At 52.6% G+C, this 25,621-nt stretch overlaps 14 protein-coding genes across 14 annotated transcripts; 8 read left to right on the top strand and 6 right to left on the bottom strand.

Moving 5' to 3' along the window:
- Positions 1-1,535: 1,535 nt before the first annotated feature.
- BCR37DRAFT_402615 (T-complex protein 1 subunit beta) lies at positions 1,536-3,142 on the bottom strand (the record flags this gene model as incomplete). The annotated part of the gene is made up of 2 exons (XM_040871923.1): positions 1,536-3,056; positions 3,098-3,142. The coding sequence occupies 2 exons, from the start codon at positions 3,140-3,142 to the stop codon at positions 1,536-1,538; spliced, it is 1,566 nt and encodes a 521-aa protein (XP_040725350.1).
- BCR37DRAFT_379481 (histone acetyltransferases subunit 3-domain-containing protein) lies at positions 2,956-4,815 on the bottom strand. The gene has a single exon (XM_040869266.1). The coding sequence runs from the start codon at positions 4,760-4,762 to the stop codon at positions 3,296-3,298; it is 1,467 nt and encodes a 488-aa protein (XP_040725351.1). The 5' UTR covers positions 4,763-4,815; the 3' UTR covers positions 2,956-3,295.
- A 406-nt stretch (positions 4,816-5,221) lies between these two features.
- On the top strand, positions 5,222-6,359 carry BCR37DRAFT_347032 (GTP-binding protein; the record flags this gene model as incomplete). The annotated part of the gene is made up of 2 exons (XM_040867739.1): positions 5,222-5,453; positions 5,497-6,359. The coding sequence occupies 2 exons, from the start codon at positions 5,222-5,224 to the stop codon at positions 6,357-6,359; spliced, it is 1,095 nt and encodes a 364-aa protein (XP_040725352.1).
- BCR37DRAFT_379485 (BEM46 family protein) lies at positions 6,327-7,816 on the top strand. Its single transcript, XM_040869267.1, has one exon. The coding sequence runs from the start codon at positions 6,411-6,413 to the stop codon at positions 7,398-7,400; it is 990 nt and encodes a 329-aa protein (XP_040725353.1). The 5' UTR covers positions 6,327-6,410; the 3' UTR covers positions 7,401-7,816.
- A 451-nt stretch (positions 7,817-8,267) lies between these two features.
- BCR37DRAFT_331616 (rab-GTPase-TBC domain-containing protein) lies at positions 8,268-9,269 on the top strand (the record flags this gene model as incomplete). Its single annotated transcript, XM_040867029.1, has 1 exon — positions 8,268-9,269. A coding segment is annotated over one exon (1,002 nt), but the record flags the coding sequence as incomplete, so codon positions are not given.
- A 261-nt stretch (positions 9,270-9,530) lies between these two features.
- Positions 9,531-10,494, top strand: BCR37DRAFT_304002 (essential protein that binds ribosomal protein L11). The gene has a single exon (XM_040866935.1). The coding sequence runs from the start codon at positions 9,583-9,585 to the stop codon at positions 10,225-10,227; it is 645 nt and encodes a 214-aa protein (XP_040725355.1). The 5' UTR covers positions 9,531-9,582; the 3' UTR covers positions 10,228-10,494.
- Positions 10,269-11,570, bottom strand: BCR37DRAFT_303382 (Rho GTPase activation protein). The gene has a single exon (XM_040866930.1). It carries the CDS (start codon positions 11,306-11,308, stop codon positions 10,310-10,312), a length of 999 nt encoding a protein of 332 aa, XP_040725356.1. The 5' UTR covers positions 11,309-11,570; the 3' UTR covers positions 10,269-10,309.
- Positions 11,571-11,831: 261 nt separating this feature from the next.
- Positions 11,832-12,959, top strand: BCR37DRAFT_387197 (uncharacterized protein; the record flags this gene model as incomplete). Its single annotated transcript, XM_040870515.1, has 1 exon — positions 11,832-12,959. One exon carries the CDS (start codon positions 11,832-11,834, stop codon positions 12,957-12,959), a length of 1,128 nt encoding a protein of 375 aa, XP_040725357.1.
- BCR37DRAFT_303999 (protein-tyrosine phosphatase-like protein) lies at positions 12,534-15,039 on the bottom strand. The gene is made up of 2 exons (XM_040866934.1): positions 13,043-15,039; positions 12,534-12,997 (listed from the first exon to the last, which is right to left on the bottom strand). The coding sequence occupies exons 1-2, from the start codon at positions 14,841-14,843 to the stop codon at positions 12,963-12,965; spliced, it is 1,836 nt and encodes a 611-aa protein (XP_040725358.1). The 5' UTR covers positions 14,844-15,039; the 3' UTR covers positions 12,534-12,962.
- On the top strand, positions 15,026-15,594 carry BCR37DRAFT_392703 (uncharacterized protein; the record flags this gene model as incomplete). The annotated part of the gene is made up of 2 exons (XM_040871187.1): positions 15,026-15,072; positions 15,117-15,594. 2 exons carry the CDS (start codon positions 15,026-15,028, stop codon positions 15,592-15,594), a joined length of 525 nt encoding a protein of 174 aa, XP_040725359.1.
- Positions 15,595-15,902: 308 nt separating this feature from the next.
- BCR37DRAFT_347186 (nucleolar protein 12-domain-containing protein) lies at positions 15,903-16,460 on the top strand (the record flags this gene model as incomplete). Its single annotated transcript, XM_040867750.1, has 2 exons — positions 15,903-16,281; positions 16,333-16,460. The coding sequence occupies 2 exons, from the start codon at positions 15,903-15,905 to the stop codon at positions 16,458-16,460; spliced, it is 507 nt and encodes a 168-aa protein (XP_040725360.1).
- BCR37DRAFT_379489 (uncharacterized protein) lies at positions 16,377-18,766 on the bottom strand. Its single transcript, XM_040869268.1, has one exon. The coding sequence runs from the start codon at positions 18,638-18,640 to the stop codon at positions 16,553-16,555; it is 2,088 nt and encodes a 695-aa protein (XP_040725361.1). The 5' UTR covers positions 18,641-18,766; the 3' UTR covers positions 16,377-16,552.
- Positions 18,767-18,995: 229 nt separating this feature from the next.
- Positions 18,996-22,037, bottom strand: BCR37DRAFT_347050 (kinase-like domain-containing protein; the record flags this gene model as incomplete). The annotated part of the gene is made up of 1 exon (XM_040867741.1): positions 18,996-22,037. The coding sequence occupies one exon, from the start codon at positions 22,035-22,037 to the stop codon at positions 18,996-18,998; it is 3,042 nt and encodes a 1,013-aa protein (XP_040725362.1).
- A 665-nt stretch (positions 22,038-22,702) lies between these two features.
- On the top strand, positions 22,703-25,577 carry BCR37DRAFT_303045 (uncharacterized protein). The gene has a single exon (XM_040866924.1). The coding sequence runs from the start codon at positions 22,925-22,927 to the stop codon at positions 25,475-25,477; it is 2,553 nt and encodes an 850-aa protein (XP_040725363.1). The 5' UTR covers positions 22,703-22,924; the 3' UTR covers positions 25,478-25,577.
- The last annotated feature ends 44 nt before the right edge of the window (positions 25,578-25,621 follow it).

The following is a 25,621-nucleotide window of genomic DNA, read 5'->3' on the forward strand; positions in this document are numbered from 1 at the left end:
GCGCTCGGGATGGTCGCTTGTCGGTGTCATGTGCACGACTCAAGTTCTGTGTTACACCTGGAAGCCAATTGATTATTTGAGCGGAGTACTCAGCACGCATCATGGCTGTTTCCACGATGGTGTCATGCTTCTGTGCCTGAAGTGCCTCCTTGCTTCTGGTTGTTGGTACGCAGCGCCAGGTCTGTGTCCTTCATCCTACAAGTCCATGCTATTGCCAGGCAAGTGGCAACGGTGACAAGCCATTACGGAAATGCCACATTGGCGGTGCGCAACTGGCGAATAGCGGGTAAGGTATCTCTTGAATCGACTCGGTGGACTCGCGATCTCGGCCACTTGTTCCTTTGTCCAATTCTCGTCCAGCGCTTTGCATGTGGTCTCAGTCACTCAAGCGCTGGCACTGCAGACTTGTGGGAAGAAGAAAGTCAATCAAGACGTTGTCTTCGAAGAAGCTCAATTCGTGATTGCCGATCTTGAATTGAGCATGACTACGGGCATCAGAGACTCCCCGGCGCAACTTGCTTGATTGCTGCCGGAACTTCGTGTCGGCATCAGCAGCAGAGGCCCAGATAGGATCGATCGAGCGAGACAATCTCTCGCCGGGTAAGAGCCTTCTGCATGCCTATTTTTTCACCTGGGGGTCGATACATACGGATTGCCTCCTCGCGTTAAAATGCGCTGGTCCGCTCTTGCGATGGGTTTGTCTTTTATGCTCAATGCCCGATGTCCGAGCATAACACGATAGGCCTCCAATAAAGCATTGACTAGGACATTGATAGCTTTTCACTGGCAGGTCGGGGACTATCGTTTTCCCATCACAGTGTCCCAGGGTGCCTGGTCTGAACGGGCGCGTGCTTCCATTTTGTAAGGCTATGAGCAGACTGGGATAAGCTTGCTACCGATGACGTGTCCTGCTTGTGTAGGTCTGCGAGATCGATCGTCTTCGGCAAACGATGGGCCGTCGTCAGCTCGATCGATCGCGTATCCAAAGACTTGGTACCGTCGCAGACCAACCTGATCCAACCCAACACAAGGGTCGCGACACCGAGCACGCACAGTGAGGCCAAGTGCGTGCAGGCTACGAGCAACGATTGCCTGTACAAAGGCTCACAGAGGTTCATAGACCGATTGCAAACCTGGAGCGACAAGTTTGAGGGTCAGGCAGCGAACGAGACTATCAAATCGGTCACCATCTGCTCAACTCCAAGCCATGAGGCAGTGTGAGGATGCACATCTCAGTGCGAGCATCTTCGGGTCAGCAAGGCTGCTCGATGTTGAGACCACTGCCATTTCATGGCAGCGAGCATGCATTTGAGATCAGCAGAGCCTTCTAAAACTACTGCACTAGTTAAGAACATGGTAAGAGGTAGGGGGTTTCGTGGCACCAAGTGGCCTCTCTGACTGGCATTGCAGTCTGCTGCAGCGTATCAGCGGAGTTTCTACATCAGGATCTATGGCTCGCTTCATGCACCATATTGGTTCGTAGATGATCTGGTCAAGTACATGCATGGGTCAATAATTTTGCTAAAGAAATGCATCTATCTCGTCCGTTGTCGGGGAGCAGACTTCAAGATATTGTCCACTCGAAGCAGCATCTGTGCTGCTTCTGCGGCACTCGAAACGACAGAGCGCTTCAACTTGTACGCTTCCAGGATGCCCAATTCGCGCATATCCGCGATCTCCCCTTTATCCATATCAAGCCCGTAGCTTGACATGCCGTTGTAGTGAGCTGCCTTGAGCTTCGCAACCAGCTCAGAGCTGTCGAATCCAGCATTGTCCGCAAGAATGGTCGGTAGTTGACGAAGGGCCGTGGCGAATGCTTCGACAGCCAATGCACGCTTGCCAGCTTCCTTTGTCGCGGCACCGTCAACGGCTTTGCTCATGAGCATCTCTGCACAGCCGCCACCCAAGGTAACTTTGCTTTCTGCGACAGTCTGAGACAGAATTGCCAATGCGTCGTGAAGAGATCGCTCAGCTTCATCCAGAATCTGATGCGTAGCTCCACGCAGACAGATGGTGCACGCCTCACCAGCAGCGACTCCGGAAAATTTGATCATCCTGTCTTCGCCAACCAAGACTTCCTCAATCAGATCACAACGACCGAGTTTGACAGACTCTGGATGATCAAAAGTAGACGTGATTTCGCCACCTGTCACTAAAGCAAGACGCTCGATGCCATCAAAGTCGGCATGCTCGATCGACATGATGCCGGCGTCAGCAAACAGTTGCTCGGGCCAATTGTAAATGAGCTGTCGATTGATGAAACAATTGATGCCATGCGCCTTGATCTTCTCCACCTTTGCCTTCATCTTTTCTCGTTCGGCGCGTTCGAGCTCAGCTAGCTTTCCAGTAGAATCAACCTTGACCCGTGCTCCGAAAATCTTGACCTTGTCGTAATCCATCGGCGTGTTTGCAACAAGAATCTTTGCATTCTCGATGCGCTTCGGCTGGTTCGTTCCAATGGTCTTCTCCAGAATGAAGCCTTCGTCCAGAAAGGAATCGTGAAGCTTACCGCCAATCTTCTTGATAATTTGGATAGAGTCGAGATTGGTACTACCCTTCAAGCGCAGGACAGCATCCACAGCAAGGTTGGCGAAGTACTCTTTATCTTGACTCAGAACCTTACTGCTCAGGGTGGTCTTGGCGATGTTGAGCAAATCTGCCCGGAATGCTTTGGGGTCTTTACCGTTGTCTACCGAGGACTTTTCGAGTGCTGTCAGTGCAGCAGTTGCCGCAATGCGATAGCCATCGACAATGGTTTGAGGGTGGATTTTGGCATTGACAAGTTTCTCTGCCTCTCGCAAGAGCTCTGCAGCTAGGACTGTGACACTTGTGGTGCCGTCGCCTACCTCTGAATCTTGCGTGACTGATACGTTCACCAAGACTTTCGCTGCGGCATTATCCAGTGCAATAGATTTGAGAATCGTAGCCCCATCATTGGTCACCATCATCTCACCGGTCGAGGCGGACTGCAGGATCTTGTCCATACCCTTTGGGCCCAAAGTTGACTTGACCAGATCACCCACTGCGATTGCTCCGACGAATGCGGACAGGCGAGCCTGAGATTAGTTGAAGGCATCTCCAAATACAATCACCTTACATTCTCTCCGCGCTCTTGCGACGACTGCTCATTGAAGACGTTCATGCTTGGACTTGCGGTACGAAGGTGTGCTCGCGTCTCGCTGTCTCTGCCGCGCAGATTTTGCAGCGCGTCGAAATTATTTGTTCAGCAGCAGCAGCAGCAGCAGTGGAAAGAGGCCAAGAGGTAAGAGTCTATGTGTACAAGGATGCCCTCCCCTCAGCTCTCCTCCTCTTCGTCGTCCTCTGCCACGTTCACGCTGTCGAAGTAGCCAGGCGGCGCCATCGTGCTCTCCTTCTTCACCACAGATCCAATCTTTGTGATCCATTTCTGCCGCTTGTCCATTTGCGAACGCATGCTTGCGCCCATGCCCACCTTGTTAACTGCCACTCCTTTTTCCCCTGTGATCCGCTTCTTCTTCGCTTTGATGCTGCGCGATCGCTTCAGGAACGCCTGCTCGACCTGCTTATCAAGGTCGTCCAAGATGGTCGTGTATTCGTCCTTGGCCATCTCGTCCGTCGTCAGCTCCATCAGCTTGCGTTTCCGTGCAGCGTTCAGCGTTGATTGCGTTTTGAGCTCCGCTTGTAGCATGCGCAGATTGGCACTAATCTCATCATCCGAGGTCTGATTCCAGTCAATCGGCCGTGACTCGAGCAATCCAATAAAGGACAATTCACCAGCCAGCTTCTCCTCCACCTCTGCATAGTCCATTTTAAAGGGAGCAGCACGCAATTCTTTGTCTTTTTCAGGTTCCTCTTCCGCTGGTCTTTGCGCTGCACCTTCCTCCTTCAGCAGAGCAGAAATCAAGCGTGATGTCAGGGGACCACAGGAAACAGCGTCCGCAAAGACATTGTCATCATTGAGCGCCTCGGCAGATTCCTTTGGCCGTTGTGATACTTCAGCTTTTGGTGGTGGCGTCTCGTCCATCTCGTTCCAGACCTCTGTATAATGCGGCCCTAGCGGTGGGATAATGAATGGACCGAGCTGGTCACCCTTATCTCGAAGCCAGCCCAGGTCTTCCTCTGTGAATGGTCTGAAGTGAGGCTCGATGCTTGTGTAAAATGTAGTAATGGCAATCTGATTGGGCACTTTGCCCTTGGTGTAATCATCTTCAGACGGCTTGCCTGGTAGAAGGGGTGTCAGGTCGACCGTCGGATACGCAGCAACCCCTAGACGTCGTTGCATCTCTGCAATATCACCCGAGTGAGCGGCATGAATGGGTGCAGCTCGATCTTCGCTTGGCAGCATGGCGTCAATCTGACGTTCAGCTGAACCTGGTCGCCGACTCGCTTGGGTTCTGCCTGGACTCGCAGCCTCGCTCTTGATGATGTCTTCGTCAAATTCGTGCCTTGCAGCCGATACAGCTGATCTCTTGCTGTCTGTCTGTGCATCTGCCTCTGCGAGCTCTGCAACGGCAGCCTCAGCTGCCAATCGATCTGCTTTTTCCTTGTCGCGCTTCACTTTTTGCTTGAGGGAGAGGTAGTGCTGCTGTAGAAGCTCTATATCTCGCTTGAGAGCATCGGCACGCGCTTGTGCAGACGCAGCGAGGTCGGCGAGGCTGGCGTTGAGTGCATTCAGCTCTGCGCTCGGCGGTACTGTGGATTGAGCAATCACAGCATTCAGTCCCTCGGGGAGATCCAGCTCCTCCTTGAGATCTGTGAGGATAGGAACACTGATGCGCGTCATGCAGAGGATAACTCGCTGGGCCGTCCTGCCGTGCAAGTCCTGGATGCTGTCTTGTCTATGTTCTCTGCTTTTGTGAGGTCGCGAAGTCATCTGTGGCGCAGCAAGGCACAAGCCACGATCAAAACGCAGTCCCAAGTATTCTCGAAAAAAGAGGGGAGTAGCCTGAGATTGGTGAGAGACGGATACTTCGGACTCTCACAATCTCTCACCTGCTCAGTCCAAGGGAGGACCTGCCTGTCCGAGCTGCTGCTGCTGCTGTCTTGAAAATTGACGCAGTTGCAATTGACTACGTGAATCTTAAAGCAAGACCAGCTACCCTCTCCTCCCTTCACTTAGCAGCTCACTTCAAGCCACGCACCAAGAACCACCTCCTGGACTCATCTACGAATCCCGCAGAATCGAAGCTCGCTCAAATATATCTGATACTCTGTCCAAAGATCAGCTCAGCTCAAAAACACAATGGGCATCACAGAAAAGATCGCAGAGATCGAGGCCGAGATGGCTCGAACTCAAAAGAATAAAGCTACAGAATACCATGTCGGTCTGCTAAGAGGAAAGCTTGCTCGACTTCGAGCTCAGCTGCTAGAGCCACCCAAGGCATCTGCCAAGGGCGAAGGCTTCGAAGTGGTTAAAAGCGGTTCAGCCCGTGCCTGTATGGTGGGCTTCCCTAGTGCTGGAAAATCTAGTTTGCGTAAGCTGAAGCGATTCATGACTGATTCAGAGTTAACAAAAAGTGGCCAAGATTACCAAGACAGAGAGTCAAGTTGCTAGCTACGAATTTACCACTTTGACTGCCATTCCCGGTGTCCTGGAGTACGATGGCGCTGAAATCCAAATCCTTGATCTCCCGGGGATCATTCAAGGAGCTAGTCAAGGCAAGGGTCGCGGAAGGCAGGTCATTGCTGTTGCCAAGACTGCTGACCTCATCCTGATGGTCATGGACGCGGGCAAGCCAGGTCAGCAAAAAGAGCAATTGGAAGCGGAACTGGAGGCAGTGGGTATACGGCTCAATCGCAAGCGTCCAGACATCACCTTCAAAGTCAAGTCAGGCGGCGGTGTCTCATACAACTCTACTGTCAAGCAGACACGAGGCTTTGATGACAAGATGTGCTACAATATCTTGCACGACTACAAGATTCACAATGCAGATGTGCTTCTTCGAGAAGACATCACAGTAGACGACTTTATCGATGTCGTCCTTGGCAACCGCAAGTACATCAGATGCCTATACGTCTACAACAAGATTGATTCCATTTCGCTCGAGACTGTAGACGAATTGGCCCACAGAGATCACGCCGTTGTCATTTCTTGCGCAGCTGAACTCAATCTGGATTACTTGAAGGATCGGATATGGTCAGAGCTTGGTCTTATCCGAGTGTATACAAAGAGAAAGGGGGAGCTGCCAGGATTTGCTGAGGCGTTGATTCTGCGCGAGGGCAGTACTGTCGAGCAGGCCTGCGATAGTATCCATCGAACCCTCGCGGAGCAATTTCGTTACGGGCTGGTCTGGGGCCAGTCCGCCAAGCACAAACCCCAGCGTGTTGGTTTGACTCATGTTCTGGGCGAAGGCGACGTATTGTCTATCATCACCAAGTAGTAGATATCACGCTGAACTATACGATTCGTCTGTTTACCTAAATACGCCGATATGATGCCTTGGCATCTGAAGACGAAAGCACTCCTTGCGAAGTCGCGACAGCCAAGTCTTCTTGTGACAGTCAATTTTGTCGCTCGTTCAATACAGAGCATACTGATGCCTTTCAGTATAATCAGTGTCATGCTACGTACACTTCAGTATGGCTTCTATCTCGCAAGTGCCTCAGTGCTTGCAGTCGGCGCCTGTCTATATGCCTTCCAGCTCAACATAATCTACCCTTCCAATCTACCAAGTGGATCAAGGACGGAAGTAGCTCTGCCAAGTCACTTTGATATGGATAATTTTGAAGAAGTCTGGCTCGATACAGCCGATGGCGAAAAGCTTCATTGCTATGCAATGGTTCATCGTGCTCAAAACTCCACACGGCCTACAGTGATCATGTATCATGCCAATGCGGGCAATATGGGGCATCGGTTGCCCATTGCAAGTGTCTTACACAATAAGATGTCTCTGAATGTGTTCATGCTTTCCTATCGAGGCTACGGCAAATCGACTGGCCAAGCAGCAGAGAAGGGCCTCAAAATCGATGCCGATACAGCAATGGCGTATATCTTGAGTCATCCACAGATGTCAAAGACTCCAATCTTTGTGTATGGTCAGTCTATTGGTGGTGCTGTGTCGATATACGTCACGGCGAAGAATCAGAGCAAGGTTGCTGGGCTGATTCTTGAAAATACTTTCTTGTCCATTGCCTCGCTCATCCCAAGTGTCATGCCCATCGCAAGGCCTATCGCCCGATTTTGCCATCAGAAATGGGCATCCGATGAGTTAATTGATACAATTGAGACGCCAATCTTGTTTCTCAGCGGATTGCAGGACGAAGTTGTGCCGGCTGGGCAGATGAAAGCACTACATGACGCCGCAACCAGAAGCCGGCTTCGAGTGTGGAAGGACTTTCAGGAGGGTACCCACAATGACACTGTTATGCAGTCTGGCTATTTTGAAGCTGTCTTTGAGTTCATCAACAAAGTAGCTCGTTAGATAATGAAATGTGACTGCATCTTTGTCTGACGTACACCGTTTGAGCGTCGCGGGGTGGCTCGACGCGACGACCAAGCTAGGCAAGACAAGGCCAGGGGGAGCTGCAATGAAGGACGTGGCATGAGACGTACCCATTCTGTCAAGTCTTCAGGCCCGGTACGTCGACCGTTGGCTGGTGGAAACGCGGCGCTTGGTTCATTGAATGATTTCGAGGATGTCAGCTTGGATAGCTTGCGTGAGCACAGGCCATCGTTCCGTCGGACAGGAACCGGCTCGTCGGCTGGAAGTGCAGCCACAGGCACCAATGGACAGATGCGCCCGAATGTTGGAAGAGTCGAGAGTCATCTGAGGCAGCAGCCGCTCGTGGTCGACTCAACTGAGTCGTTACCAGGTACATTGAGACACTCCAACACGCTCCCGGAGCAATTTGATATGGAAACACAGTCCTCTCGACTATCATCAGAGTCGATGCCTTCTACTTCACAGGCGCCCGTTGGCCGTCGTATGAAGCGCTCAACGTCTCAATTTTGGATACAAAGGCAAGCGGCGCGTCAAGGCGCAAATGGCTACCACAGCGATGAGAGCATTCCAGATGACATGGAATTGGGCAATATTCCCCTGAGCCCCGCCCTCACTGACCTCGTTCCGCAATCACCGGAAGTGCACCAAGGCCTACCTCGGTCGGCAAGCGCGCAAGATGTGTACATGGCAGCCCTCAATACTGATACACAGCAACTTACGGCTGATTTGTCGGCGCATGCAGAGAAGCTCAGCTTGTACGAAAAGGACAATGTTGATCAGCTCAATATCCACATTGCCAAGAGAACAAAGTCAGAGCGCAAGGCAGCGGCCAAAGCAGTGGTCTCGAACTTGCATCCCGTTGTTGACAAACGCATTGAGACACTCCCGATTTCTCGGGAGAAGGAAGCCTTGCTGACCTGCACACGGCCTACTTTTCTTCCGCCGAAATCGAAGCGCGAAGAGAAGAAACATCTGAGGGAGTATGAAAAGCTGATTCGAGGTTCACTCGAGGTCGATCGCAAAGTGCAACGCAAGAAATACAAGCAAGTGAACAGCAAGGCAAAGCACCTTACGAATTCGGTCGAGCAATGGGACAAGGCCATCCTGCCTCATTTTGACACGGCGATACGGGATCCGCGCACGCGTGCACTGTGGTGGTCAGGTCTACCGAGTAGAGTGCGTGGGCGTGTTTGGGCAACCTGCATCGGGAACGCACTGAGTGTCACACCAGACACATTTCGTGTAGCGTATGAAAAGGCCGTTGCCCTCGAGGCAAGATTGCTTCGGCCCCCGACCGGATCATCAGAGACAGAGGACCAGCTCCTCACGAGCGAACACTTCTTGCAACTCCGGCAATCAATGTATAGCACATTCGCCGAATTGCGCATCTTCCAACCTGGCGGCCCATTACATGAGTGTTTGCTTCAAGTACTGATGGCATACTTGTATTATCGGCAAGATGTAGGGTTCGTGCCTGGTACGAGCTACATTGCTGGTCTGCTCCTGCTCAATCTTACTCCGGCGCAATCGTTCGTGACGCTCGTCAATCTGCTGAACAGGGCATTACCACTAGCCCTCGTTACCCGAGATGAAGCTGTCCTCAACCGATTTCTGGGGACATTCATGATTCGCTTCCAGGAGAAGTTGCCTCGTCTTTATCGTCATCTGCATGAGGAGTTACGGTTATCGCCTGTGCGATACCTCTTGCCAATGCTCTACTCTCTGTTCGCAGAGCAGGCTCCCGTGGATGTCACTTCCCGGATATGGGATATTTACTTCTTTGAGGGTGACTTGTTTCTTATGCGTGTTGCGCTGGCGATTATGGTCCAATTGGAGCATGCACTATATGGAACAGCTGAGGATGTGCTTGCAGTGCTCTCAGGGCAAGGGAAAGAAAGCGAGACGTGGCGCCGGAATTTTGAGAGTGAAGATCAATTTGTGGATGTTGTACAGAGTGTATGGCGAGGTGCGAATAGCTGAGTATCCTTTGACTACTGTATATCTACCCCTCAGTCCTTCAGCTAGAGCTACATGGACAGTTACCGACAGTAGAGCGAGAGCCAAGTCTGCCGCCCATCTCGTCGCAAAAAAGAAAATCTTCAACTTTGAGGCTGACGACCACGGACTGGAGGACTATTGACACCCTTTAACGGCTACGGAGATGGCGGCAGCAGCGCAAGCACCCGTCAAGGATACATCCATCGTCGTAGAGAAACCCATACCCGTCGAGCTGGACATTGGCTTGCTGGCGGCCTTCGATATCAACCCGCTGCCCGATGCGACGGCAGAGACACTCAAGCGAGTCGCTCGCGAGGGCGCACAGCTCCTGGTCAATGGCATTTTATCTTGCCCGATCAACACATCAAAAGACGGTGTGCTCATCAGCCTACCTGAGATTGTGACACGGCTACCACGCGAGAAGCCTGTTCCAGCAGAGAAGGCAGAGTCCAAGTGGGAGAAGTTCGCTCGCATCAAGGGCATCAAGGCAAAACGTCGCGAGGGCAACCTCGTTTTCAATGAAGAGACTGAAGAATGGGTACCGAAATGGGGCTACAAGGGCATCAACAAGGACGCAGAGAATGCTTGGCTCGTTGAGATGGATGACGACAAGTTTGCCAAGAGTGCAGCAGATGGATCAGATCCCCGTGCGGAGATGCGCGCAGAACGCAAAGCCAAGGGACAAGGCAAGAATGAGAAGCAGCGCAAGATGAACGAGGCTGGCGGCCTGTCTTTGTCCAAGATCAGAGCCGTTGCGAGCAGCGGCAAGTCAACAGGCAAGGTTGTCAAGCGCTCTCGGCGCAAGTAGAGGGCATATGACTGGGGTAGGGCAATTCTACATTGTTTAAACACAATAGCATCAAGAGCATCGTTGTAGCGTTGAAGAAGAATCAAGATTTACGAATAGGCCAGATGGACTTGCGCCGGTCAGCCTTGATGCGAGCCTTGTCCTCTGCTGGCATTGGCGTTGGCAGCACGAGAGGCTGATCCGGAATCGCAACAAAGGCGACCTCTTTCTCCAACGATATCGCTTCTATCTCTCCATCACTGCGCAGGCCTTGCCACACGTCGGGTGCTGCAATCAGCTTGCTGAGCACGTTGGCCCCTATGCCCAGATTACTTGAGGAGCAAAAGACGATGCAGAGGTTTGAGATGGTCATCTTGGAAGTCTCAGCCACGGCCTGGACGCGAAAGAGATGCTCACAAAGGCGACGTAGCAGGTAGAACTCGTAGGGTCTTAGCTGACGTAGCAGTGAGCATAGAGTGGTACTCTGATTCGCATTAGTTTCTGCTGCATCACTGGCAATTGCCTGCTCCAGGCGAGATGCCAAAACTTGATTGATAAGACGTTGTGGAAGCTCTCGTAGGTACAGCTTGAAGAGGCTGGCTACGTCGGCAATCTGGAGGCCTGCGATGCTTTCGAGCTGTATGCTACCAGAGATGTCGTAGCTGTGTTGAAGTGATTGAACCATGTGTGTAGAACCTGGAACACGGTACAAGCCCTCTTCGGCGACGTAAGCATCTAGGTAATCGAGTGACTGGCATACAACACCCGGCAACCAATATCTGAACAAGGCTTCCACATCCACACCGTCAGCATCCTGCAAGGGCACCGTACTAGAAAGTCGGGAGCGACAGGTAGCTATGTCAATGGCAACGCCAAAGACGGGCCTGGTTGCAGGCTCATGATGCTGTTGCTCTGGATGCCGTTGCGCTGCCTTGGGACTAGAAGGCGGTTGAGATGGGCGCTCAACAGTATCTCTAAATTCACCTGGCAAATTGGATGCAGCAGCTGCGCCGTTGAGATGCTGGGTAGACTTGCGATCGGACGCGCCTTTCTGTGGTGATTGTACAAGCTGCTTGCCACGCGCCAGGAGCTTTTTGAACATAGATAGACCAGAGTAGAGAATGCTCACGGAGCGCAAGAGGCCCGTTCCGCCGCAGAGGGGAAGCAAGAGGGAGGAGTCAAAAGAGGGCGATGCGACTGTTATGCCGTCGTGCACATGCCTGGTCTCGTTAGGCTGCTGACTGTAGGGATGCAAATGGGCGTGGTGTGAAGCGTGGTCGGCCTTTGCGCGCGTCGTCTTGAAGCCCCAGAGCGCGTGGGCGGTGGCCAGACACAGGCAGTGCGTTACATGAGGGGCCCATGCTCCTGTCTCCTTCTACATGCATGGGCCTTCATCCAGTTACGGTGGCAGAGCTGTTCCATGAAGCGTACAAGCGACTGCAGCAAATGTGACTGCGCGGCCTCCCTGCTGTTCTGGCTCCACACTTGAACCTCCCTCATGACAGCACCCACCTCAAGGCAACTCTCTGTCCAGCTCGCATAGCGCCGTCGCACTGCTTATCAACGAGACTGCTTGATACGCTTCGTCTGATACTGCCGCTTCTGTCTGGGCGGCTGCTTGCGCCATGTCTTTCGCTGTCTGGCAGTACCACTGCGACGGCTTCTGGCAAAGCTACGATCAGCCTACAAGTGACCAAATTGAAGCTGCGCGCCAAGCAAATGTAGACACAGTCGAGCTCACTGAGGGCATCTATAGAGCACCACAGTTCGACTATACCATCTATGAAGTCATGCCTTTCATAATGCTTCAGAGAAACAAGGAGACGGGCACCTGCCGCCCCGTTCGACGCCTTCAGGCAACAATAGACGGTCTCGGCGCTGGTCCAAAAGACTGCCATGCACAAGCTGCAAGTACCACTGACCCGCTAAGAGAGCTTTTTGAACCATTCAAAAGTGATGCGCTGTCGGCAGATGCACAATGCAACATTTGCATCTCTGGCTTCGACGACGAGGAGGCAGCAGCCATCAAGCTGCCCAAATGTCAGGGCCACTGGTATCATGCTGATTGTATTGAAACATGGCTGCGTGAGAAGCAACAGTGTCCTTATTGCAAGCAAATTTACGGAGTACTGAGAGGAAGCTGCCCTGACGGACACTTTGAGATTCGTCATTTGAAGAAGAAGCTGCCAGGATACAATGCAAAGCGTACGGCAGGTACGGTACCGTCTGCTGCTGCCCTCACAAACGCATTGCAATCGCGCAGTGCCGCGATGGATGACGACACGACCATGAGCCAAACAGGTACAAGCGGCAGCGACGCTAGCGATACAACAGGCTCGTACCCTTCATCTGCATCATCCTCTGTGCCTGTATCACCTTCCAAAGGAAGCAAGGCAGAATATTCATCTGGGACATGGATGCTATCGTGGACTATCCCAAGCGGTATTCAGTCTTCTGGTCATCAAAATCCAGGCAAATTTTTCTCTGGCACTTATCGGCAAGCCTATCTGCCAGACACGCCCGCCTTTCGCGACATCCTCAAGATGTTTCAAATAGCCTGGCAACGCAAGCTCATGTTCACTGTGGGCCGCTCTTTGACCCGTGAGGTGGACAATGTGGTCATTTGGGCAGGCATTCATTGCCGCACGGAATGGCATAACCATGGTGGATTCGGTTGGCCTTGCGAGAGCTATGCTCAGACTGTCACGGACGAGTTCAGGCATGTTGGCATCACCCCCGATCAAGAATTGTAACGTTCAATTCTCTCTTTTCACTGCAATGGCCCCTGGTACTTGATCTTTTAGCGTACTCTCCTATCTATGATTTTACAACTTACTTTGTTGAACAAGCATGAATGGCTCTTTACCACGTAATACCGCCGTGACAAGCTCAAGGTCTTGCCTGCTGGTCTTTACACGCTCCTGGAAGTAAGTCTCAATCCCGCCAAGCTGTTCGCGAATGAGGACAAGCGTCTTGCGCATCGTTTCAGAGCGTGAACCAGACCCAATGTTCTGGGTATCAGGCTGAAGATGGAGTGCTGCACCAGCAGGAACCGCCTTTGCCACTTTATCTTCAGCAGACTCTCCACCTGCAGGGGCCCCATTCAACGTGAGACCATATGTCGTCAGTTCGTACTCTCTGCAGATGATTTCATCGTCAACTTGAGCAAGGGCAAGAAGCAGCGCACATATGATGCCCGTCCTGTCCTTACCAGCACTGCAGTGAAGCAGGATACCACGGCGATCCACCACAGTGCCATCTTCCCCGGATTTTAGCAACCGAGCGCGTGACCGAATGACATCTGCAAGAATAGGAATCAGCTTTTGGAGCACACCTGCTGCGTTCAATGCAATAGACTTGTATGCCTTGAGCATGCCTTGTTCGCGCTGTGCTACAGTCGCTTTGCCATCACCAAAGAAGGACGCAAGTCCCTTGGGCGAATAGTCAATCTTTTCAAAGACTGGAATATGTAGCCTGCGTACACCGTAAGGCTGAAGCTGTGCAGAGGCTTCCTCACCCAACTTTTCAAAAGGAACAGAGGAAGCGTCAGGTCCTGCTTTGCCCACTATGCCGTTGCTGATGGCTTCCGGATGGCTGCGCACATCAATGATAAGCGAGACGTGGTTGGAAAGCTGATGCATACCGAGTTGCGTCACATCACTCAGGTCAGCCGATCGGTAGACAAGACCAAGAGGGAAGTTGGCGTAGCCGCCGAGGTCTCGAAAGTTTGGCACACCCTCAACTTTCTTGAAGCGCGGCTCCGGTACGAACGCTTCGCGACGCAGGAAACGAGCTCGAGTTGCGTCTTCCGACAAGTATTTTGCAATAGCTTCCGCAACCGCTGGGTTACGATTGACGCGTTGCGGGTAGCGTGCATCTGGCTGTATGAAGAAGTTATGGTCGGCGTCCTCTTCGAGATGAAGGGTGCAGCGTTCCTTCAGCTCCTCAATGAACATTGCCGAGTCTGACACAGGAACAATAATGTCCCGCGTGCCAAAGACTAGCAGAACATCTGTCGATGATGGTAATGCATCCTTGATACCGGCCATCTCTTGCTTACCCACCGACTGGATTTCAGACAAGAGCGTCCACTTCTTGACAAGAGCGCCGCCTGTGCCGGCACGTTGTGTCTCCCAAAACCCAAGCATACCCGGCTTCAAGGCTGGATTCTTCTTGACCTTTTCAAGAATCAGATGAGCTCGATATCTGCCCGAGCAATTGACCACCGTCGGAATACTGGCATCGCGCTTCGCATATTGCAAGCAAGCGACGCCGCCGCGGGAATGCCCGACGAGGGCAGTGACAATGTATTTTTGTTCGCGGCACCAAGAAATGACAGTAGATAAATCTGTCATGTCGCTCTCTATTGTTCGAGGAATCTCCTTGGTCTCGTCACCGGGCGGCGTTCCGCTGCCAAGCTGATAGCCACAACCACTGAAATCGAATCGTATAGAGACCTGGTCGAGTTTCTCGGCGAGGGCTCTTTGGTAGCAGTAATCGCGATGGCCTGCATGTCCATGGACAATGACAACAATTTGTCTCGAGATGCAGACGGTTGGTGTGTACAAGGAAGCGCCAATTTCCCGTATGTTGGGAAATTGGGGATTGTGAGAAGCGATCACGATGTCCGTGTCCATATTATCTTAGCCTTTTTGTGAGAGAAGAGAGTGCAAGCTGCCTGGAGGCTCTCTTGTCTGACTAGACTCTGTAGATGATCTCGGTGATTGCGGGGTTGCCTTTGGCCGAAACTGGAGAGCTCCTCTTGATGATTCTCTTGAGCAGCAGTGAAAAAAGATATCCAACACAAAAGCCATAATAGATGGTCTCCTTCTGCTGCGACAGCTGCCAAGAGACAGTCAAGAAGCCGTACGTATACGTCGAGTAATCAAGAACCCTGCTGACAGAAATAGCAAGGCCAATCAGCATGCCGGCCGGTGTCGTGGCTCGCTGACCTGTATCGACTGTAGCAAGACCTTCTGGAACGGCGAATGGAGCTCGCACAATAGCTGCATATCCGAGGCACAGGCGTATCAAGGCGCTTTGTACAAGCCGACCAAAAAGGAGCTCAAGCGCAAGCAGCAGGATGACAAGGCCGCCGGCAACCCGGTAGTAGAATCGCTTGCCGTCAATGGGAAAGCTGTCCCAGCAGGTACTAACATTGTCGAAGAAGACAAGAGGGAGAGCAAGTCAAAGAAGCAAAAAACTGCAGCATCTGCGCCTGTGGCCAATGAACAGCTTGCATTGCTTGAGTCTATGCTCTCAGGGGAAGCGGTTACGCTGCATGCGATTCTGAAGAAGCTCAAAGCTAAGAGCAAGGCAGATAAGGACGCAGTTCTAAAGGGCATCACTGTCGTCAAGAATGCCAGTGGCAAGCTCGAATTGCAATGAGCGCTGGCATCAGCATCAGCATCAGCATGTCAATTGTCGACAAGACCAAACTCAAGTGAGGTTACTTCCGCTGGCCCTCTCGCAAGCATTCCCTGTAGATCAACATCGCCTTCATTGTTTGCATTAGCGAGCATCCATACTAGCATCATAGCATTCCCACAGCAGCATATGCATTGAGCAGACCACAGACAGTCGCGCCGTCTGGAATATCCCCGTGCGATCTCGCCCAAATTTGAATGCGACGAAAGAGCACAGATCAGCTGCAACGACTGCATAGAACTGGATCATTGACTCGTGCTGCGTCCATCATGAAGCACGAGCGCAAGGATACGCGCAAGTCATCCGACAAGAGAGGGGACAAAAAAGGCTCAGGCAAATCAGGATCAGGCGGCAAACGCAGCAACACGCAAAGTCTATCAAGAGGAAAACAGATTGCGCGCATCAAGAAGCAGTCCAAGGCCAATCGTATACCAGAGATCAGCTTTGATACGGATGCGCGGCAAGAATTTCTCACCGGCTTCCACAAACGCAAGTTGGAGCGCCGAAGCAAGGCAATCAAGAAGCAAGAGGTCGAGGCGAGACAATCGATGCTCGAGATGCGCGCAGAGCTGAGAGCGCAGCGCAAAAGAGATCTGGAGCAGCGTCTAGAGGCAGCTCGCGCGGATATGGGTCTCCCTGCGGAGAACGGTGTCAGTGAAATCGGTCTGACCGCCGCAGATGATGAGGAGGAATGGAGAGGCTTTGATGACGATGGCGAAGAGAGCAGCAAACGGAGCAAGAAGAAGGCAAGCGTCGGACTATGGCAAGAGGCAGAGTATGAGAACGACGACAAGCTCATCTCGGTGACCATCACGGAAGACATTTGAAGCATTGATTGATTACATGGCATTGAGCGAGCATATTGGCGTAACGCACATATCGTAGGAGAACAGAAAATGGATCGTGGTCCCTGGTTTGACTAGCCTCGTTGCAGGCCATAATTGAAGAGCAGCTGTTTCTGTTTTTGCTTCTTCTTGCCCTTCCCCTGTACCGTCGCTTGTTCGCCACCTTCGCTCAACGATGCCGCCAAAGCAGCATCGCTATCTATATCGGCTTGACTGCCCCAAGTCGGCCCCTTATTGAAGAACTGCGCAGTAGAGATCCTTGGCTTCGCACTCGCAGGCAATTCGGGAAACGCTGTGCTGGAAGGCTTAGCAGGCTGACTACCGCGGACGGGTGTAGTTGTGCCAGAAGGTTGTGCAGAACCAGACGCGCTCCAGGCAGCCCTGGGCGCACCGCCATTGCCACGCACTTGCAAACCTGCCAAACGCTGTGTGACACCCGCAAGGTTGGTGTGGACTGCAGACTTGTTCCCCTTAGGGTTCCAAGCACTCGCTGATGTTGATACGGTCCGCGATGCCCGAGACTTGATGTTGAGCACGCGTTGACCTCCAGTCGTACCAGCACCGATCGGTAGAGGCTGGTCTACACGATTGCGCACTTTCCAATCGTGCCACGCAGTCAGCAATTCTTGCTGCTTGTCAGGCTTGTCCAAGACATCTGCACAGCCAGTAACAATGCCTCCGAGTGAGTCTGCTTCAGCATTCAGCGTCGACCATAGTTGATCAATCAGTTCAGCAGCGGTGATGTTGGTTGATCTGTACTGTGCAACCAGCGTCTTAAATCTCGCCGAGCGTTCATCATCATAGCCTGTGAGCATCTGGACACGTTCAAGCAGTGCTGTATGCTTGGATAGGGTACCTGGAGCCGTGGTCTGAGGCGTCGATGGACGTGCACGTTGATTGACATTGTTCTTGGCCTGCGATTTTGCTCCTGTCTTTTTGTTGACTGCAGGCGGTCCATTACCACGGACATTGGTGATCCTGGATCCGCCACCCAATGCTGGAAAAGCATCGACGAGCGGCTCGTTCCTGACGGACTGCTGCGCCGGCCTTTGTACTTGCATGACGGGCGGTGGTGTTGAGTCGACCGGCTCTGTCAATGCGTAGCCAAAGCCACCGCGCTGTGCAAGGGATTGCTGATACTCAAACTGTCGTTGCAAGGCTTGTTGTTCGCGCGAGAGAGGTGGACCAGCGGAAGTAGAGATAGATGGTAGATCCATCTCACCAGCTCGTCGATTGGGTCCACGCCCACCTCGAGCATTCGGAGGCGGTTGATAGCCTTGAAAGTCTGTTTGGATACGCTTTGCATTCTTGAGTGCCTGTCCGCGCAGGCCTTCAGGATGCGCCTCGAGCTGATGTGCCTTCAGGTCAATCTCTGAGCCAAACACGATGAATTTCTGCGCAAGGCATCCGGCATCAGGGCAGAGGAAGTGATCTCGTCTGAAATGATGATCGAGCTCTTGGTAATTGCGAAAGTAGTTTGCTGAGCGTGGTCCACCTTGTGAGGTCTGGTCGCAAACGTGGCAACGCTCGTGCTTGTCGCGGCAGTGTTTGTACAAATCATCATCGTCAAAGAAGGCTTTTCTGCAGAAGCCACATTCGGGATGACCTTTGAAGCCGTCGTCGTCATGCGTAGCATCCACTGGCCGATCTCCATCCTTGTAATGCCGTTGTAACTCCTTGTTTGAAAAGAGCTGATGCTCATGCGCAAACACCTTCTTGTTCTTGACGCACAAGTCGCACAGCAGTTGCTTGTGTACCTCTTTGATGTGGATCTTCAAGTCCGGCCAGCCGTTGCACGCTACGTCGCAGTGTGCATCAGGGCAGTTGAATCGCAGAAGAATCATCGTCTCTTCCATGATCTCTTCGCTTTCAAAGAAGATGTTCAACTGTGCATCCTTGCAGCACAGGTCCTCTGGCTTGTATGCGTCAAAGTCCTTGGCTGATGGCAGCGTGAAGAGCACCTCCTTGGACTCCGTCTTGCAATACGCGCATGCTAGATTCTTGTAGAGTGCGCGCATTCTTAGCGCACAGATATGGCAGGTCCTGTGGCTGCAAGTCCCTAATGCACTGAACTGGATGGGTTCCGCGCAGATGAAGCATACCTCCGTATCATCGTCAATCTCTGCTCCTACTGATGCAGCTACTGCTTCAGCAGCCGCCATTGCTGCGAGCGATGGGCCCTTCGGCTTTGTGTTGCCTGCTCGTCGCCTGGTCGGCCGTCTCCTATCGCCACTAGCCGTTATCGCCGAGCAGTAGGTCGCGAGCAGATCTAGACGTCAGAGTGCGCTGACCTTGCTGGCTGGTCCTTGAAGGCTGCAGCGGATTTCTTCCACAACTTCAGATGGCAGCACGACTCCAGTAGCTCTATCATTCTGCGCGCTGGTCATGGATGTCCAATTTGCTCCATTAATCATCATGTTACTACCTAGTAGATATCTGCTCGAGTGCCCCTGGCACCTTTAAATATCTCGAAATGGAATGAATATGCAGTCGCCATGAATGAAAGAAAGGTCGTAATCAATGAAAGTAGGACGTAAACAGCGCCTCCTCATGCAAGTGCTCCTTGACAAGATAGTACGCATGAAGCAGAAGCAAGGGGAAGCGCGACATGAAGTATGTCAAAAAGCCTTGCGGTAAAGGTCCAAGCGCCTGCTGCACTTGCTCGGGGAGATCCTGGTAGTGGTGCTTCTTGTTTCGCATCGCACGCAACAGATCCATGATGCTGTGGCCTTTGTACTTGCGATATTTGCCAAGATTCTCCAGAAAATGCCGATCAAGCTTCGATGCCCAATTGTCGCCAACGACTTGCTGAGCAGGCGCCTCGAGGAGTAGCAAGAGAGGAGAAGGCGGATCGCGCTCTTCCAGCTCGAAACGATCAGACACGTCAAGCAAGAAGTTGAGCCGCCGCTCAGCACTCCAAAAGAAGGGATGTTGGAGCACTGTCGCTGCATCTGGGCGATCTCTCGGGTTGGGGAGAATCATTCTCGCAATCAAGTCCTTCGCCAAGAAGCCTAAATCGCCAAGCAGGTCGAGATGTGCCAAATTGGCACGATTCCGTATTATATTGGCCTCGCGCATATACCGATCACCAAAAGGATGCGCACCGCCAGACAAGACGTAGTAAAAGACACAACCAAGAGAAAAGATGTCGATAGCGCGACTCACCTTCCGTGGTTGACCCGTTCCGTTCATCGTTGACCCTGACGTGCTGGAGTCGCGCGGTCCAAGCTCTGACACATCGTCAGTCAGCAGCTCGGGTGCACGCCAGCCAGATGTACCAGCAGCTTGTGCAGTAGTCGCACGGAAGCTCGATTGATCTGCGTCGAGTTTTTTGCATAGGCCAAAGTCGGATATGACCAGTCGTGCGCAGCGATCGTCATTTTTCTGAGGGACAACAGACTTGCGTGGCATGTTGACGAGTATATTTTGCGGCTTCAGGTCGCGGTGCACAATCTTGAGGGAGTGCAGATACTGGATACCGAGAACCATTTGGCGCAGTACACTGACAAGGTCGTGCATGCAATCAGCCAGTGCTTGGAATTCTGTCGGCTTTTCTGTCACTTCTGACAAGGATGCTGCGCATAGCTCCAAGGCGATATATAGGAAACGCTCATTTTGTTGCTTGCAGTAGTAGCGAATGACATTCGGGTGATCATCCGATTCTTGTAGCAGCGCGACTTCGTGAGACGCAATGTCATAGAAGTCGAGGAGCATCCGCTTCACAGCCACGTCACGACCTTCGAAGGAACCTTTGTAGACAATCGTACCATGACTTCCGTACCCAAGAATCTTCTCGGTGACCTGTAGTGCACCAATGGTAAGTACGCCATCGACAGCAACCATGGGCTGCATGGAAATAGACTGGATGACCTTGTCAGACTTTTGGAGTGTCTCATCATCGTTATCGCTGTTAGCGGTTGACTGAGTCTGAGTCTTGCCCTTCTTGCCACCACGGGAGCCGCGTTTCCGCCTAGGTTTCACTGGCGTCTCCACTTGCTCGTTGGTCTTATTGGGCGAAGTTTCCCGAAGCTGAGTGTCTGGCGGAGAAGTGGTCGCCTCAGAAGAATCATCGTTCACAACGGCTACTTCGACTTCGTCTGGAGAAGGTGCAACTTGATCTATAGCGTGCATCGGTGCTCTGTTGTCATCTTGCACTGTCACCTGATCGGCAAAATGAACTTGAGCTCGTGGTGTGTTGAGCTCCGGCGGCGCTCGCGTAGCCAAGTTGAACGGAGGCAAAGATGCGAGTTTGTTTGAGCTCGAACGCGTGTACAGTAAACCAAGAGCAATCATGAGCAGAGAAGAAAGGATGCCAATGAGGACAGAAGCCGACTTGCCAGGCAGAGACGTTTGCAGCGTCGTTTGACCATCGCCAATGAGCCGTTGTTGGTCGGGTGCAGTGCCATCAATGGTGAGCATCTGGCCTGGCACCTTCATCTCTTGTCTCGACACCTTGTTGTGCGAATGAACACCAACAAGGTCATCGTAGCACCCCTTCCCGGCCCCTTCTGACCACTTTGAAGGCGCAGCACTCTTGACAAGTGGGCTCTTGGCGGCAGAGAGTGCAAACCAGTCGCCTTCATTGGTGACGCCAACAAACGTAGCCCCATCTCCGTCGACATAGTTCTCGTGATCCGCTTCGTGGAAGTGAGGATCAAGAGGCTGAGTGACAACGGCAACTCCAGTCAGTTCTCCGGTGAAGCCACGGCTGCGCTCATGCTGATGAAGGACATCGTAGACGCGGACTACAGGCGTCGACATTTCGCGGTACCACAATGCATCATTTGTTTCTGTTTGGTGCGCAATGACGCGGCCGTCGTGCAGAGGTGAGATGTATAGCCCGTCAAATGTAGTTGAATATTGACGGCCCAGATCTCTGTCGACAGTGTTGGGTATCCATTCTGCATAAGTCATGTTCCAGATGACCTCTGCCCCGCGAAAGATGGTGAGGCTGTATGTATTGCGGCCAATCTTGAGTACATTCCGAGCATTTGGATCAATCAGGCGACACTCATCGTCATCGTCAAGCTCGTCAAGGCCGTCACGAGGTGCACATTTAGGAGAACGCGCGGCCGTTTGACTAAAGTCTGTGCCATAGGCTTGAAGGATATTGCCATTGCTTGGATCGATCGAGTACAGCGTTGTTTTACGCTCCCCGACGTAGACCTTGTCATCCCCTGGAATCGTGAAGGGAGAATTTTCAACCAGTTGCTTGATTCCAAATGGAAGTTTCTGGAGGCCATTCGCAGTGCTGAAGACATAGAGGCCGCCATCTTCAATTGGCTCAAGAATCCAGGTCTCGCGATCGTCGTTGAGCAAGGAGTTGGATGTTTGATTGGGATACGCTGATTTGATGGCGCCATTGGCAGAGTCAATCTTCCAACGAGTCTCTCCTGTGGCTCTATCCACAGCATGAAGACTGCCATCCAGCGTCGCGACTACAGCTACATCGGATAGCTGCCAGTCTTTGAGCGGCCGACCCATTGGTCGTTTGGAGTTGGCGCTGATGGCTGCTGCCGGTACCGCGAATCCACCTTGAATCGCTTCTCCTGCGGTCATGCGCACGAGCGAAGTGTCGAGCGCTATGCTAGACGAGCTGAGGCCTTCCTCCTGCGCAGCCAAAGTTGAGCTTGATTGCCAAACGAGAAGCCAGGCGACAAGGGCTTTGCTAAAGATGGAAGTTCGTCCTATCGTCATGGCGAAGATGATGAAGGAAAAGGCGCACTTATAGATGAGAAGTTGGCGGGAGATGATAGCTCCTGGATCGAGAAAAAAAAGGGCGACGGTAAGCAGGGGCTGCGGTCAAGTCAGAGGCCTGATTCGATGTCACCAAAAAAGAAGGGCCGCTGAATATGCAGGAGTCGCAGAAAGGATGCGACTATTCAGGGATGTCGCACCTCCAAAATAACAGAATCAGCTCTGACGATGGCCTCACTCAGCCGTAGACGCCAAGAGAACGGAATGAGCTGGCTGCCTAGCGCAGCAACTTGCGCACGGCCAGATGCGGCTATGGTGGAAAGGGTCTTTGAAGCGACCTCAAGCAACCTGTCGCTGCAGGGAGGGCCTCACCTGCGGTATACAGCACTGAGTCTGGGCCGGGCTAGGGATGCGAAAGCGCGACTGCCCGTTGTCTGTCTGCCTGTGGAATGGATGAGCTGTACTGCTGCTACTGCACTCACTCTGGTTGATGCTGCCCACGTGAGGCTGCTGGAAATTGTTGCGCAACTTCGACCCCTCCGCAGCTGGCTACACACATAAACCCCCGTCCTCCCGCGACAGGAAAGGCCGCTCTGCACGGCACTCTTCGGGCTGCTCATCATCAGGCTCTCGCGCTGTTCTATTATCAAGCTTTATCGGGTCTCGAGAATGGTTATGATCATATAGCGACTCAAGCAAGTCCCCTCTGTTTTGTTTAGCCGCACTGCATATCGTATCTTGCAACCTCCATGACCGACGAAGACGGCAGAATAGAGGCCCAAGAGGCTATCAATACACCGCAAGCTGCTCAGGCTCTATCGCGGCCTACCTCACCACAAGCGCCGCAGCCCGCGCCTTTTACATCACTACGCTCGAGGCGCTTCGATGCATCTGTCCCGCGGCGCAAGACTCTGACGGGCCGCGCGCTCCTGGCACAAGACTCGAGCGACGAAGAGGATGTTCGTCCTTTGTCTGTGCAAATACCATCGAAACCTAGCGAATTTGGCGCGTCGAGGGCGATGTATAACAGAAGGTCTCTGTCGCGCGATATGTTGGATCGCACGTCAGATATAGACATCGCATCGCCTGCTCCTCCCTCTCGATCGATGAGTTTTGCTGAGGTCATGTCGCGTCTCGAGCAGGAAGACGCGCCACGCCCAGAAACGGACACAATGCCACCGCCGACCGTCTCCCTCCATGCTCCCATGTCTCCGGCTCCGAGCACCAATGGAACCTCCTCAATCAATCTTAACAATTCTCACAGGCGCAACTTGAGCTCAAGTTCAGCTGCAGCGCGGCAACTGGCTCGATTGTCTGCTGATTCCCCTCTCTGGTCGCCCGGTGCCAGTATTGAAGACCTTTTCAGTAGTACTGCCTCACGCGACGACCTTGTCTTATCCGATCCGCAAGTGCTGCAGGACTACAAGATTTTGCGCCGACGCCAGGCCATCATTCGTGAGCTCGTCACCACAGAGCTCGCATTTTCCGAGGACATGAATATTGTTGTGCAAGAATTTCAAGAACATGTCGACAGCTGCAGGGGCTTCAGTGCTGCAGATTCGCAGCTCATCTTTGGTTCTGTTGGCCCTGTTGCTGAATTTGCCAATGATTTTAGCTACGAACTTGTAACGGCAGCAAACCCAATTCTATTTGAGGACGGCACAGACATGCCTCGGTGGCAAGAAGCAGATGGCACAACTCGGATAGGCTCTACCTTTGCGAGTTTCCTCGGTCGCTTACAAAAAGTCTACAGCAACTACTGCTCTGGTCATGAACGCGCTGCATCACGCTTGCACGAATTGCAAAAGGATCCCGGCGTCGCTGCGTGGCTCGCAGAACGTCACCCTACAGACCGGGCTAGCTCGTGGGATCTCGCATCTCTCATGATTAAGCCCGTCCAGCGTGTGCTCAAGTACCCTTTGCTCTTGACGACTCTACTCGAAGCAACGCCGAAACATCACGAAGATCATTGGTTCATTGAGCTGGCTCTCAAGGACATGCTCACTGCAGCAGAGATGATCAACAAGATGCAGAAACGGATAAGTCTTGTCGGTTCAGCGGAGCGCAAGGCACCGTTTGATCTTCAATCAGGACTGGCCAAGAGTATTGCACGTAGGGCAGCAAAAGTGAAACAGAGTGCTGGACTCGAGCCTGTTCCTGAAAGCGATTCCGTTTACGACCGACTGCACGAGTCTTTCAAGCTACAGCGGTCACTTCTCCATTCCCTCAGGGCAGAAGTCACTGAATGGCTTCAGGCAATGAGGCAATCGCTTCAATATCATGCTGCATTCGCCGCTGCGCTACATGACTTTGAAACTTGCGATCGACGTACTACTTATGATGGCGCTCCGAGCTGGGGTCGTTATAGAGTTGCCATCAGTGACTTGCAAAGCCGTACGCTCATTGAGCTGACACACGGACTCGAACGCGAAGTTTTTCAACCGCTTTCGCTGATTGAAAAGGCATATGCTTCTCCTGCTGCTGTTATGCGCACTCGCGATGACCAACATCAGGAAGCGCATCGCTTGCGAGTCAAGCTGCTGAGCAGTACAGCACCAGATGCAGAACTCAGCAGGCATTATGAAGGAATTGTCGAGCGATACAACGCACTCAACTCTTCACTCATTTTGGAATTGCCGCAGTTCCTCACTTGTACAAAGCGAGCAGTGAAGTGTGTCATCTACGGGTTGACCAAGATACAGAGTTCATGGTACGGCAGTTGGGTTGAACAGTTGGTATTGCTCTTTGAGCCGGGTGCGGATGTGTTTAGCATACGCGAGCCCTTCAGGGAGCGATTCGCTCTGATTCTCTCTCTGGCAAAGGAGCTATCGCTCACGGCGGGTGCCGATCAACGATACATGGATAGACGGGGAAGCTTCGCACGTACCAGGCCTGTTCCAACGAGCAATTGGCCATCACGTCGCATCAGCATGGTCAACACACAACCTCCGCCGAGCTCCTCTATGGCAAATGCTCGTCTGTCGTCAGATTCCTCGACTGATGCAGCGAGTCTCTCCTCTTTGGGGTACCCTGCAGGTGGCAGCATCAGCGGTTCAGTCTTGGGTCGTGTTCCTAGTGGACAAGCCAGCAGTGTCAGCAGTGTGACAACCACTGGCAACGCGTTGCCTTCTCATGTTCGTTCAGGGAGCATGAACCTAGCACATCCGGGAGGCTCGACTGGACATTTGCCCTATGCCGGTGCTGGCACCGCTGGATCCCGCATGTCCTCTCGCCCAAGCTCAAACCGCAATTCATATGTAAGCGGACACGGCGGAAGCAGTTTGCACAGCGTTCATCCATAGCTTGACATGTAAAGTAAGCCTTAGACTGTGCACGCTGCACAAAGCCTGACACTGCTGGTGCCGGGCTCTATTCAGATGGGACTCTCGGAGGTCGGCCGATTGAACCCCGCAATCAACTTTTATGCAGTTGATCGATCCCCCACG

Source organism: Protomyces lactucae-debilis, assembly GCF_002105105.1.
Source record: "Protomyces lactucae-debilis strain 12-1054 chromosome Unknown BCR37scaffold_9, whole genome shotgun sequence".
Classification (NCBI taxonomy): Eukaryota; Fungi; Ascomycota; class Taphrinomycetes; order Taphrinales; family Protomycetaceae; genus Protomyces; species Protomyces lactucae-debilis.